Source organism: Lolium rigidum, chromosome 5, assembly GCF_022539505.1.
Source record: "Lolium rigidum isolate FL_2022 chromosome 5, APGP_CSIRO_Lrig_0.1, whole genome shotgun sequence".
Classification (NCBI taxonomy): Eukaryota; Viridiplantae; Streptophyta; class Magnoliopsida; order Poales; family Poaceae; genus Lolium; species Lolium rigidum.
Window position 1 is genome coordinate 254,031,768 of NC_061512.1, and position 13,524 is coordinate 254,045,291.

Consider the following 13,524-nt stretch of genomic DNA (forward strand, 5'->3'; position numbering starts at 1 on the left):
CGCCACCCACCAACATCACCTCACTCTTATGGAAGTTAATCCTGAGGCCCGACATATTCTCAAAGCAGAGAAGTATGTATTTAAGGTTGGCGATGGTAAGATCATCAGGCTGTACATGATGATGGTATCATCCGCATATTGCATGTGAGATAGCCCCCAGGTATCAAGTGTGGGATTAACCCGGCAATGTGACCCGCCTCTCTGGCCTTGTCAAGGATAGAAGCAAAGGCTTCCACCACACCCTGACACACCCCGCGTCCATTACGAAGAAGTTCCCCACCTCTCCGTTGATCGTAATAGCCGTCTAGCCTCCAGAGACAAGATTTTTAACGATAAAAATTATTCTTTGTTGCAAGTCATCTACAGGTGTACAGGTATTCTCCGTTCTTGGTTACCTCTTCAGCGGGCGGAGAACCGAGACCTATTTACGGAGGTCTGTATACGGTTGGAGGCTACGACGAGGGATACTTTTTCCCTACATGGGTGGCAGCATAGTCTACGGATTGGAGCTCCACCCTCATCCTAGGCGTTATATGATTCATCGTTTCAATATGTATTTCGCCTGTCTTTACTTTTACTTTAGCTCCATATACTTGAACGGCTGTGTGCATCCAGGTTATGCAGATGCTGGATGTAATTACTTTTCATAAGTAATAAAGCATCTTTTATTGAAAAAAAAGCCTCCAGAAACCAGGCCTAAAGCTCTTTTACTTTCGAAAGGAAGACACCCATCTGCTACTCTCGCGGGCGGCGGCGAAAAAAGCTTTTGCTAGAGGTGAAATTTTGGTGTAGCACGATAGATTAAGAAAACACACAAAACAATGGGAAATTTGATGTTCCGTAGCGGGTACAAATAGCATGCAAACACGGCCTATCGAACCAGTGAAATTTGAGGTTTGAGGGGTGTCTAGGTACATAGATACATATCTGAACTAAATTTGACCAAAACGATGTCAACTACTACATATACCATTCGCCAAAAAACCGCAGGAGTGATTGTCCGTACACATGTGTCCGTGCAGCCTTAGGCATCACATCACTACCAAACTAACCCAGGCAAAAATATCCCGCGTGCATGCCTGGCCCCAGCGCCACCTCAATTGCCGGCCACGACGTGACGCGACGGGAGCGAGCACGACCGGCGCGCCGCCGCCATGATCGACCGCTCCACCGAACTCTAAAACGGTCGATCGACGTCGACGCCACGCACATCTCCGTGAAGATGCAAGCATGGGTACCGTACGTGTGCTTCATGTCGCAAGCACAAATTCATATCGAGAGAGACGCATGCGTCATAATTAATTAAACTGATCAAGTGATGCGCACACTGTACAGTTACTGCTTGTACTATGTTATAGGACACGTGGAAGCTGTAAAAAAATCAAATGACGCGTACTGTATGTACGTGAGAAACTACTCTACTTTGTATGTACAGTACATACATGTGCCAGGAGAGGACAAACCATGAAAAGTCAGAGGTGCCGCGCGCACGCATGGGAGTACGCAGGCGCGACGCCCGTCGGTCGTACGCTTACTACGCCGACGACCGGCAACGGGATGCGCCGGCGCCGGTGGCCGAGACCTGCGGCGCGACGTCGGGGCGCTCGCAGCACGTGTGAGGAGGAGCACACCCGGTTGCTGCGGGCGGAGCGACGACGAGGGCGCGGCGGCAGGAGGGGCAGGTGGAGCTGGAGAGGAGCCAGACGTCGACGCAGGCGGCGTGGAAGCCGTGGCCACACGTCGGGAGCACGCGCACCTCGTCGCCGCTTGTGAATTCCGCCAGGCAGATGGCGCACTCTGGCACATCCCCAGCCTCCTCTTGTTGCTCCAGCCGCTCCGGCGTCTGCTCCGGTGCCGGCCACAGCACGGTGGGCAGCGACTGCAGCGCCTTCTTCTTGATCCCCCTGCACGGCGCCTTGGCCGCCATTGCGTCGACGGAGAAGGCGGAGGGGTTGCAGAGCCGGCAGCAGTGCGCGACGAGGGCCAGCCCGACGACGCAGAGCAGGAAGCAGAGCACGGCCCCCAGGATGAGCAGCGTGTCCGTGTGCACGCCGCCGGCGACCTTCGCCGTGGCCAGCGGCGGCGCGCCCATCTCGGTCAGGCGGCCGACGGACTCCTGCAGCAGGTGGCGCGGCATTGCAGCTCGTCCGTTCTCTGTGGGACAGTAGGACGAGATGAGATCGGGCGTAGTGGAGAGAGAGAGACAGAGGGAGGGGCCAGTTTATGTCCAGTGCGTTTGGTGGAATCGATGGAGTCGCGGAGGAGGGAAGAGTCTGGTGCTCGTTCCTGCATTTTTATAGTGTCAGGAGAGCTCGGGAATGTTGGACAATGGTCAATTTTGGTCGCTAGGGATATGATATGATTCATAATTAGGCTCAGACTAGTGAGTGGGAGTGTCACTTTCGAACAATTCCTCTTTGAATTCATGTGGCATATGCATGTTTTCATTGCTTTTTCTAAACCTCTTTTGGCTACAACTGGGCGTATGTCACCCTCGAAATTAGGTGCGATCGATCTGGACTAGTACTCTCTAATATATATACTTATATATGTATGCAACCTCTAGCTTTTCATTCTTTTTCTATCTACACTGAAGAATTGACATCTCTACTCGAGTTGCTGATACAACTTTACTGAAGTGGTTCGCATCGGAATGGACATGGCATCTTAATCTAAAGTGAGCCGACCGATCAGACGCGCGCAGACGTGGAAATGAGCATGTAAATTACATCTTGTCGCAAAGAAAGAGGGGCACGGGATTCCATTATCAAAAGCTAGAAAACGAACAAGAGAGCGAGTAGATTTTTGCTGATCAAGAAGAGGAAGGAAGAAAAGCTGCATATGCGTAGAGTAGGAGCAGCATGAGGACAGGCGAGAGCGACCAGTGTACCAGCCCCATGTGTGCCACGTCAGGTACGTGTGTCAATCCCAAGATCCATGCGGATAACATAGGCGCCGATTGTTTGGTATGGATCACATCGGGATACACATCTCGTACTACAACTGCGTGCTCAAAAGAAGGTACAGTAATTAAATCCGTCCTGATTCAATGAATGGGAATGGTCTCTCCGAGTCCTCGACGGGCCGGGTTCACTAAACAATACACATCTGAGGCCATCTCCAGCGGCGCGACGCATTTTATTGTCCGCGGGCGTTTATTTGTGTCGCGTCGTGGATGCTAAAATGTTCGTTTTTGTCCGCCCGTCCGTTTCCGTCTAGGGTGGCTCCAGCGGGGCGACGTATTTTTTTTCTATTCTCCATTTAAACATAGTTCCAAATATTATATATTGGAACATGATTTTACACAAGCTAATACATAGTTTGGAAGATGGTTTACACAAACTAATACATAGTTTGAACCATGGTTGACACAAATAAAACATTGCAAAATGAGGAAACCAGTTGTGTTGATTTCCGTATGTTCGCTGCCAAGAAAGAACATTCGAGGGCACATCCAGTCACCCAAGCCGGAAAATCCAGTCGATCTCGGTGGCCTGTTGGTTCTTTCGAGGAAGAACATCCAGAAACCTTGACTACTGGCTTCGTCTGGCTCGTAGCAATATTCGCTGCAAAGAAAGAACACTCTAAGATCTAACTATCGATGTCCGAGCCGGATTCGCCGGTGTGGTAGTGCCTGCGGCACGCTCTGTCATCAAACACCTTGACGATCATCTCGCCATCAACTTCATAGAGGAAGGTGAGCTGGCAGCCGGGCTCGAGCTCGAGGTCGCGGGCGAATTTGTCCCACCCGGTGTGCAGGTACATCTTGTCATGCCCGTCGAACAAGACCTCGACAGGCCATCGGCAGAAGTTGCAGCTGGCCTCCTGTAGCTGCAACTACGCCGGCTCGACGCCATCGACGAACTCCCGGGCGACTTGTCCAGGAGCCGCTTGATGCCGAGTGGATCGTCGTCGATGCGGAGGAGGAACTCGGCAGCGGTCCTCCTGCGAAGACGAGAGGTCGCGAGGCGACGACGACCGCTAGTGTCGTAGCTGCTCCACCACGGCGGCCTTCGCCCGGCCACGGCCCGGCAGCGCCCGAGGCCGCGGCCTCGACCGCCTCGATGGCCACCGAGTCCGAGCCATGGACTTCCTCTCGCGGCCCGGCTGCGTCGCGGGAAGAGCTAGGCGCGCGCTACGGTGGAGCTTGTGGCGGTTAGGGTTTGCTTGGAGGAGTGGATGATGAAGAAGAAGGCGCGTCCTCTTTATATAGGGCGGAGGCGAGGAGACACTGGCGCGGACGCGTGGCGCCGCCATTAACTTCGTTGGCTGAGGCGGGCGGCGGCCGCTCGGCGGCGAGGCATCGCCATTAACGTGGCACGGACTACGCGAAGCGACGCAGCTGGGCGCCGGTCGCGGCGCTGCTCGAGAAGACGTATCGACGCAGGATCGCTGCCAGGCGGGTCCGACGAAACGTCCGCCAGACGCGAGCGGATACTTTCGGCGTCCGCGCAGCGTCCGCAGAGACGCATCCGAAGCGCATATTTGGGTCAGGTTTGCGTCGCCGCAGACAGCCCAATCACTTTACGTCGCCCCGTTGGAGGAGAGCCCAAACGCATTTCCAGTCACAGCGGACGAAAACGGTCGCTCAGCGTCCATTTGCGTCGCGCCGCTGGAGATGCCCTCATGCGTAGAGATGAGCAAGGTGCACATTGCGCGGCAACACATGCATGCGTTCTTTGCTCGAACTGGCCTAAAACCGCCACTCACGACCGACGACTCGACGACTAGTGGAGAGTCGACCCCAGCCCGACGCCATGTATCGAATCATCAGCGCCGGCCTCCGGCAGCTGGAGTTGGGACGCTCTCTCCCCTTTTTGCTATGCACTTTGGCGTTTCGTTTGGATCACATTTCAATCCTTTTTCCCCACTTGTTATCTGGATGGCAATCATGGCGCGGCTAGATTATCTAGTTCCTTCCAGAAATGGTGGTCACATACTCACATGTCACATTACGAGGGATCCAAAGGGCAGGCTAAAGACAGAGATAATTAGATAAACCAGTCATATGTAAGGTAAAGTGTCCACTTGATCGATCACCCACACCCAAGGGCCAGGGTGCAGGGTAAGATTGTACAGAAGCTTCACCAGTCAACACCTAGCTAGCTGATTGGAGGTGATTTTAACCACGTATGACACTACGAGTACGCGAAAGGAAAGTACAGTACGCCCGAGGTACGGAGAGCGCGAGAGGTCAAGGAACACTCGATCAAGTTGCTGGCGCGTCTGCTCGCTGCGCGGGTGGTCAAAGCATGCATCATTCGCCTGAGAGGGATTGGGTTCGGTCTTTTTTTTTTTGGAGAAGCCTCACTGCTCGAATGTGATGCATGTTTATTATGTTCTTCCGCCCTAACCAATAAGTTGGAGCTCCTCTCGCATACATCTGGGCATGGGCAGCCCGGCCTGGACGGCCCGAAAATCCCGGGCCGGGCTGGGTCGGGCTTGCACTTCGGGCCGGGCTCGGGCCTGAAATCTGAGCCCGAACGTCGGGCCGGGCCGGGCTCGGGCCTTCATTTTCGTGCATTTTAGCCTAGTCGGGCCGGGCTTCTCGGGCCGGGCCGGGCTTTTGCTCGTTCGGGCGGGTTCGGGCTTGAATTACGAGCCCGACGGTCGGGCCGGGCCGGGCTCGGGCCTGACTTTTTACCCGCGGGCTTTTTTAAGCCCGGCCCGAAACCCGGCCCGGCCCGAAATTTTCCCAGGTGTACTCTCGCACAACTAACGGTGCTACCCGGACCCTAGCCAGGGCTTTAATCACCCCGAGTGATTCGGAGCTGACGATGTACTTAAGGCTCAGTGGTTACAATATTTTTGAAGACGTTCAATACTTCGAGTGTCTACCACAATATATAGGGAATGTTAAGAGCTATGTGCGATGGAATTGCTAGATTTTCGGGATTCTTTTCTAAACATAAGGCTCGAGCAGAGCCCGGTTTTAAATTAATAAAGCCCCAATGACAATTCAAACAACAACACAAGTAGACAACATAATTTTAGATGGAGGGCAGCTCTATCAGACCACAAAGAAAGAAAGCAATAGTACGATACATAAGATTCGGCACACCGATAGGCAACGCCCCAACGCCACACCTACTGCCAACCAACACCACAATACCCCAAACAAGAAGGAGCACTAGTCACTGTCTCTCATAGAAGCATGAAGAGCTCGAATCTTGCCAATCACCAGCTCCACCGCCTGCCGATCGACTCTCCTAGCCAGAAGCTTCCATACCTGCAGATACACAATCATTTTGTACATGCCGTCAGACGGATGGGCCGGGAACACGCCCTCTATGGTGAATTTGTTCCTAAGATTCCACAGCGTGCAAAGCAGGGAGCACACGCCAGCCATATCACTCTCCGAGTTTGGCCAACGTGGACGCGCATAAACCGAAAAATGTCGGCAAAGCACGAGGGGTTCCAAGAGCAATTTAGCAATTCTCTGACCACGCTCCACATGAAGCGCACAAGCGGGAAGCTAAAGAAGATGTGGTTATTATCTTCCACCTCCCCACATAAGGAGCAAACACCATTGGAAGGTCCCCTGCGCTTTCGGATGTTGTCATTGGATGGGAGTCTTCTTTTAGTCAACTTCCACAAAAAGATGCGGACTTTGAGAGGAGCCTTGATCTCCCACACTATCCCAAAGTGTTTGTAGGGAATGCCCTGGCAAAGACTCATGTACAAAGACCGCACAGAGAACCTCCCGTCCGGCTCCAGGGACCAGGAGATCGTATCCTACGCCTCCGATAGGTGGAGGACTTCCATCAGGCGGGAGAGATTGTCTCATTCAACTCGCTCCCCAAAGCTAAGTTCACGCCGGAATAGTGATTGTACACTCGTTATCCCGAAAAAGCACGGCGACTGTCGCGATGGGCTCCGTCGCAATGGCAAAAAGCCCTGGGAAACGGTCCTTCAGGGGTCCCCTCTCATGCCACCAATCCACCCAAAATCTAGTGGCATGGCCATTGTGAACAACATGTATGGCCCCCATGCAGAAGACATGCTTGATTTTCTGGATAGCGTTCCAGAATTGGGATCCAAACCTATGCTTATTTGAGAGGAGATGTTTGTCCACCAGATACTTGGCCCTGAGAATATCCGCCCAGAGGCCTTGCTCCCCAGCATACAGCCTCCAGATCCATTTGGTCAATAGACAAACATTCATGATTCTTGTGTCTACAACACCTAGCCCCCCCCCCCCCAGACATTTAGGCTTGCACATCACACACCATCTCATCCAATGATATTTGTGTTTCGTCCCGTTTGCTTCCCAGTAGAAACGAGATCTGGCCTTGTCCAACAGGCCATGCGTGCCCTCCCCCAAGAGGCGTACAACCATCGCATGCAACGGCAGGCTTGACAGACAGGCGTTTATAAGTGTCAGCCTAGCGGCCGAAGACATAAGTTTTCTCATCTAGGGATCCGCCCGCTTGGCGACCTTATTAGTCAACGGTCCACAATCCGAGGCTAGAAGGGCGCGGTCACTTACCGGCAGACCCAGATAAGTGAAAGGGAATGTGCCTCGTTTGCAGTTGAGCATGTTGACAATCCTGGTCCCCTCAGACACGTCGCCACCCACCAACATCACCTCACTCTTATGGAAGTTAATCCTGAGGCCCGACATATTCTCAAAGCAGAGAAATATGTATTTGAGGTTGGCGATGGCAAGATCATCAGGCTGTACATGATGATCGTACCATCCGCATATTGCAGGTGAGATACCCCCATGTATCAAGTGTGGGATTAACCCGGCAATGTGACACGCCTCTCTAGCCTTGTCAAGGATAGAAGCAAAGGCTTCCACCACACCCTGACACACCTCGCGTCCATTATGAAGAAGTTCCCCACCTCTCCGTTGATCGTAATAGCTGTCTGGCCTCCAGAGACCAGGCCTAAAGCTCTTTTACTTTCGAATAGAAGACACCTATCTGCTAATCTCGCGGCGGCGAAAAAAGCTTTTGCTACAGGTGACATTTTGGTGTAGCACGATAGATTAGGAAAACACACAAAACAATGGAAAATTTGATGCTCCGTAGCGGGTACAAATAGCATGCAAACACGCCTATCCAACCAGTGAAATTTGAGGTTCGAGGGGTGTCTAGGTACATAGATACATATCTGAACTAAATTTGACCAAAACGATGTCAACTAATTTAAAATACTCGTCACTAGTGGAAAACGGGGCAATAGGTCCGGTCCATTTGGGCCTTTAGACCCGGTTCCCGAACCGGGACCAACTAGGCGGGACTAAAGGGGGTACCCTTTAGTCCCGGTTCAAAGATAAACCGGGCCTAAAGGCCTCGACACGTGGTGCGGCCAGGAAGCTCGCGGTGGAAGGCCTTTGGTCCCGGTTCGTGGTACGAACCGGGCCTAGGTTCCTCTGCCGCGGCAGAGAATTGCTATTTCTCCGCCGCGGCACGGAGTTTAGGGCTGTACCAGCGTTTCTCGCCGCGGCGAGAAACAGGCGTTCTCTGCCACGGCAGAGTTTCAGCAATGCATATATATCATTCAAGAAACCACAAAAATCGTCATGAATATATATAGACATCGTCAACAGTACACGACATCGTCAACGGTACACGTAATGCATGCATATTTACAATACAACATGTCCTCGACGGATTTCGTTCCCCGTCACGATCCGCCGATAGTGCTCTCCACTGGGTAAGGACCTCGGTAATAAAGAATCCCGCGATTTCCTCTTGAATTGCTTTTATTTGATCCTGTTGTTATGAGAGTGTCCCGCAGGCGTGTCATCTATATTTAAAAAAGGAGATCAATATATGAATGGAACTCAATACAATAGATGGTACTAATTAAGATTAATTGTGAAAATTTGTTATCGTACACGAGTGTGGTGTATTTGGGCATCCCCACCCTTGGGACAGGGACATGTCACGCATGAAGGTGCGGACGTAGTATCCACATAAGTTATTCCCTTGTTCCTGCCTCATACACTTTACGAAAAAATAGTTCGATCAAACTAATAATCAAGCATCGTATTGAAAGTAAATATCATATATAAAGTTTCACGGACATAGCTATATATATAGTACTACTTACGTGGTAATCTCTAAATGTAAGCTCCGGTTTCCATTTACCCGAACGAGTATTGATGAACCGTTTCCAAGCCCCGCCCGGCAAAAAATAATGAGTAAATGAGTAATTGATTAGTTGATGATATCTTCGAATTAGAGCGGATGAAGATGCCAATACGAAATTGATTGAAACTACCTCTCGGAGGATGGCAGCCATGTCCGCCCATTCCGCATATTCTTTACGTTTCGAGTCCATGACGTTTACGACTCCAAGGTGAAGATCAATGATTAGGAGAATAAAGTGGAAACTCGCACAAGCATAGCTCAATGATTACGAGAATAAAGTGGAAGGTGCACAAGCATAATGTATGTTATATATAACACTCACTTGAAGTTGTAGGGAAAGAATATATCCTCTTTGTCTCCTTGCTTCTCTAAAAACATTACGATGTTGTCCTCTGTGTCCTTGGGGTACTGTCGAACCGTAACTTCATGAACTGTGTTTGTGTCTATGAACCCCGGCCGGTAGGAGCTTGCCTCTTTTGTATTCCAGCTTCTTCATTCTGCATAATTAAATGTATAGCGTACACAAAGAATATAATAAGGATAATTGTTAGTGCAAATGAATGAGCTACAAACTTAATTACACAAATAAATCACTTACAGGCCAGGTGCTATGGCTGCAGCTCTGCTCTCCAAAAGGATTCATGCCATCTGTACTTAGACCAAACCTTAAGTTCCTTGCATCCTGTGCAAAGTTTGGGAACTCTCTATCGATTTTTCTCCATTGGGATCCATCAGCAGGGTGCCTCAACATCACGTCTTTCTTACGGTCTTCTTTGTGCCATCGCAACAACCTAGCGTGCTCTTTATTCCTGAACAAGCGTTTCAGTCGTGGTATTATAGGAGCATACCACATAACCTCGGCAGGAACCCTCTTCTTGGGGCGCTCGCCCTCAACATCACCAAGTGTCATCTCGTCCGATCTTATACCGCAATGCGGTGCACACCGGACATGCATCCAAATTCTCGTACTCACCGCGGTAGAGGATGCAGTCATTAATGCATGCATGTATCTTTTGCACATCTAATCCTAGAGGGCAGACAATCTTCTTCGCTTCGTACGTACCGGCGGGCAATTCGTTACCCCTTGGAAGCTTCCTCTTAATTATTGTCAGCAACTTTCCAAATCCCGAGTCGGTGACACCGTTCTCGCCTTCCATTGCAACAATTCCAGCGTGTTGCCCTAGCTTTTTATGGCCATCTTCGCAAGTTGGGTATAACAATTTGTTGTGATCTTCTATCATCTTGTCGAAGGCCAACCTTTCCTTTTCAGTTTCACATTCTCTCCTTGCATCGAGCAATGGCCCGACCAAGATCATCATCGGCAGGCTCATCCGGTGCCTCTTGATCTTCTACTTCATTGTCTTCATTGCCTTCTGCAGATATCATCGTATTCGGGGAAATTGGGATAACCGTCATCATCCTCTTCCTCTTCTTCATTGTCTTCCATCATAACCCCTCTTTCTCCGTGCTTGGTCCAACAATAGTAACTGGGCATGAAACCGGATCGCGGAAGGTGGTCGTGAATGAGACTCGAGTGAGCGTAATTTACGATATTCTTGCAAGTCCCACATGGACAATACATGAAGCCACCATGTTTGTTTGCCTTCGTCACGGCCATAAAATTATCCAGGCCCGCGAGTGAACTCGTCAAACCGTCGGTCAATGTACATCCATTGCCGATTCATCTGCATGATATAATTAAGCCGATCAAAACCATTACGTAACATCACGATGTATATATACACATGCATTTTATCAATTGCGGATGAAAAGGATAAAGTTGTTAACCTCGATGAAGAAGAAAAAAGCAAGTTAAGTGTGGTTTGATTTGTGTAAACTCAAGTGGCAAATCCTCTTAAGCATTTCATCGAACACCTCTTGTGCATGTGAAGAAGAGAGGAGAGCAATACACCCCTCTTGTGAAGAAAGTGAAAAAATGGCTAAGTGTGGCTCACACTTGGGCAGGGGCAAGGTTATGTAGCCGAGGCGGGGCCTTTGGACCCGGTTTGTATTACAAACCGGGACTAAAGGGTTCCCCACGACCGACACGGCTCGCCGCGCCTCGCGGTGGACCCTTTAGTCCCGGTTTGTAATACAAACCGGGTCCAAAGGCCACTACCGGACAAGCTCCAGCCGGGTGGGGTCGTCCTGGGCAGAAACGAACCGGGACCAATGCCCCCATTGGACCCGGTTTGGTTCAGCACTGGGACATTTGCTTGGGACCAAAGGCCTCTTCTCCACTAGTGCGTAGAGGGGAGTACACTATACCATTCGAAAACCGCACGAGCGATTGTCCGTACACATTTGTCCGTGCAGGCTTAGGCATCATTTTCGATAAAGAGCATATATTAATATCACGGAGATACCAATTACACCCAGCCTCTGCAACAACATCATACCATAATGACATAAAGGATGCACACAACCAAAAAAAGATAGAAGAATTACAAAAAAAAAGTCCCGCTACAGAGATCGGAAACTTGAAACAACAACTCTGACACCACCAAGACAACACCAGAAGATCAGCTTCTCTCTGAAGAAAGTCCTCACTCTCAAAACAATGCCTTCAACAAGAACATTGCCGGACACAACCAATTAAAGCCAGACCTTGGATTTTCACCCTGAAAGATAGAACTCTGAACTTCTCCTTTGCAGTCGCCCCCACATACAAGTTGTTGTTTGAAGTCACGATGCACCAAGCCAATTCCACCTCACCACCAAGATCTGACCACCATTGCTCTTCCACCGATCTCGGCTTTCATGATCTTCTCCGCCAGCATCATGGAAAGAAAACGAGCTCCATGATATTAACAGCCAACAGAGCTTCGAAGCGCTCCCGCTGAAACCAAACGGCCAGATAAAAAACATGGGTGCGAACGACCGAAAATACCCAATCCAGCAATCTTCAGGCATTGATCGCACAATGAATCTCGCCGGCCGGGCCTTCCGGAACACGACAATCCAGCTAGCCCGGTGGAAAGAAGCTTCCGATTGATCTTCACTTAGCGCGAGAGAAATCCGAGGACCACCACTATTATTCGCAAAACTAGCGGTCCCCTCGCCGCCAGTCAACTACCAACCGGAGCAGAAGACATGGCAGCCATTGGTCTGCCCAGCGGTCCGCTTCCGCATCATCACGTCTAGTCGAAACGCTCCCTTGGCATTTTTGCATGCCAGGAACAGGGAGCAGCAACCATGACGAGCATCAGCGGATGGTAGTACTCCATGGAGATGTTGTAGACTTGTAGTCCCTGAAAACCATGGAGAGGTAGTCCTCGCGCGTGCCAATCAAGTGGCCCGCGATCTCGATCTGGTCGATCTGGCTCACTTCCGTCGCCATGGAAGTGTGCAGCTGTGCGTCCGCTTGAGATTCCGACGCTGCACACAACCCAGGGCATCCCGATGGAATCCGTACGAGGCGGTTGAGCCGGCGATCTCAGATGTGATCCGCCCATACCGGGAGACGAGGAGAGGGAGGTCCGCCAGAGCAAGAGAAAAACGACGAGCAGGGACGCCCCACCGCCGCCGTCCGCCGTCGAGCGGCCTCCTCCGGCGGCGGCGTGGCGAAAGGGGCGGTTTTGTTGGAGCTCTAGCGGTGGCGGCGGTTGCGCCTCGGGAGTCGCCCTCAATATCACTACCAAACTAACCCAGGCAAAAATATCCCGCGTGCGTGCCTGGCCCCGGCGCCACCTCAATTGCCGGCCACGACGTGACGCGACGGGAGCGAGCACGACCGGCGCGCCGCCGCCATGATCGACCGCTCCACCGAACTCTAAAACGGTCGATCGACGTCGACGCCACGCACATCTCCGTGAAGATGCAAGCATGGGTGCTGTACGTGTGCTTCAGGCTGCTCATAGTGGGGAGTAACATGAGGTGGTGTCATGCATAAGTTACTAGTTCATGTTACTACCTTCATAGTGGAAAGTAACTTAGAGATGGTATCATGCAAAGCCTCATTTATTAGTTTGTAGACTCATTTTATCTTGGGGTGTGTGATATTATGGTAACATAGCTAGTTACCACCTCCCTCTCTTTCTTCATTTATTGCTATGCCATGTCACCAAAACACCTTGAAGTGTGTGATGTTACTACCTAAGTTACTCCCACTATGAGCAGTCTCATGTCGCAAGCACAAATTCATATCGAGAGAGACGCATGCACTAAAGCATGAGGCGTCATAATTAACTAGACTGATCAAGTGATGCGCACACTGTACAGTTAGTGCTTGTACTATGTTATAGGACACGTGGAAGCTGTACAAAAAAAAATCAAATGACGCGTAGTGTATGTACGTGAGAAACTAGTCTACTTTGTATGTACAGTACATACATGTGCCAGGAGAGGACAAACCATGAAAAGTCAGAGGTGCGCGCGCGCGCATGGGAGTACGCAGGCGCGCCGCCCGTCGGTCGTACGC

General features: G+C 50.9%; 1 protein-coding gene across 1 annotated transcript; it reads right to left on the minus strand.

Annotated features, from left to right (window-relative positions):
- Nucleotides 1–1,534: 1,534 nt before the first annotated feature.
- On the minus strand, nucleotides 1,535–2,203 carry LOC124657474 (probable E3 ubiquitin-protein ligase ATL44). The gene has a single exon (XM_047196020.1). The coding sequence runs from the start codon at nucleotides 2,135–2,137 to the stop codon at nucleotides 1,535–1,537; it is 603 nt and encodes a 200-aa protein (XP_047051976.1). The 5' UTR covers nucleotides 2,138–2,203.
- Nucleotides 2,204–13,524: the final 11,321 nt, after the last annotated feature.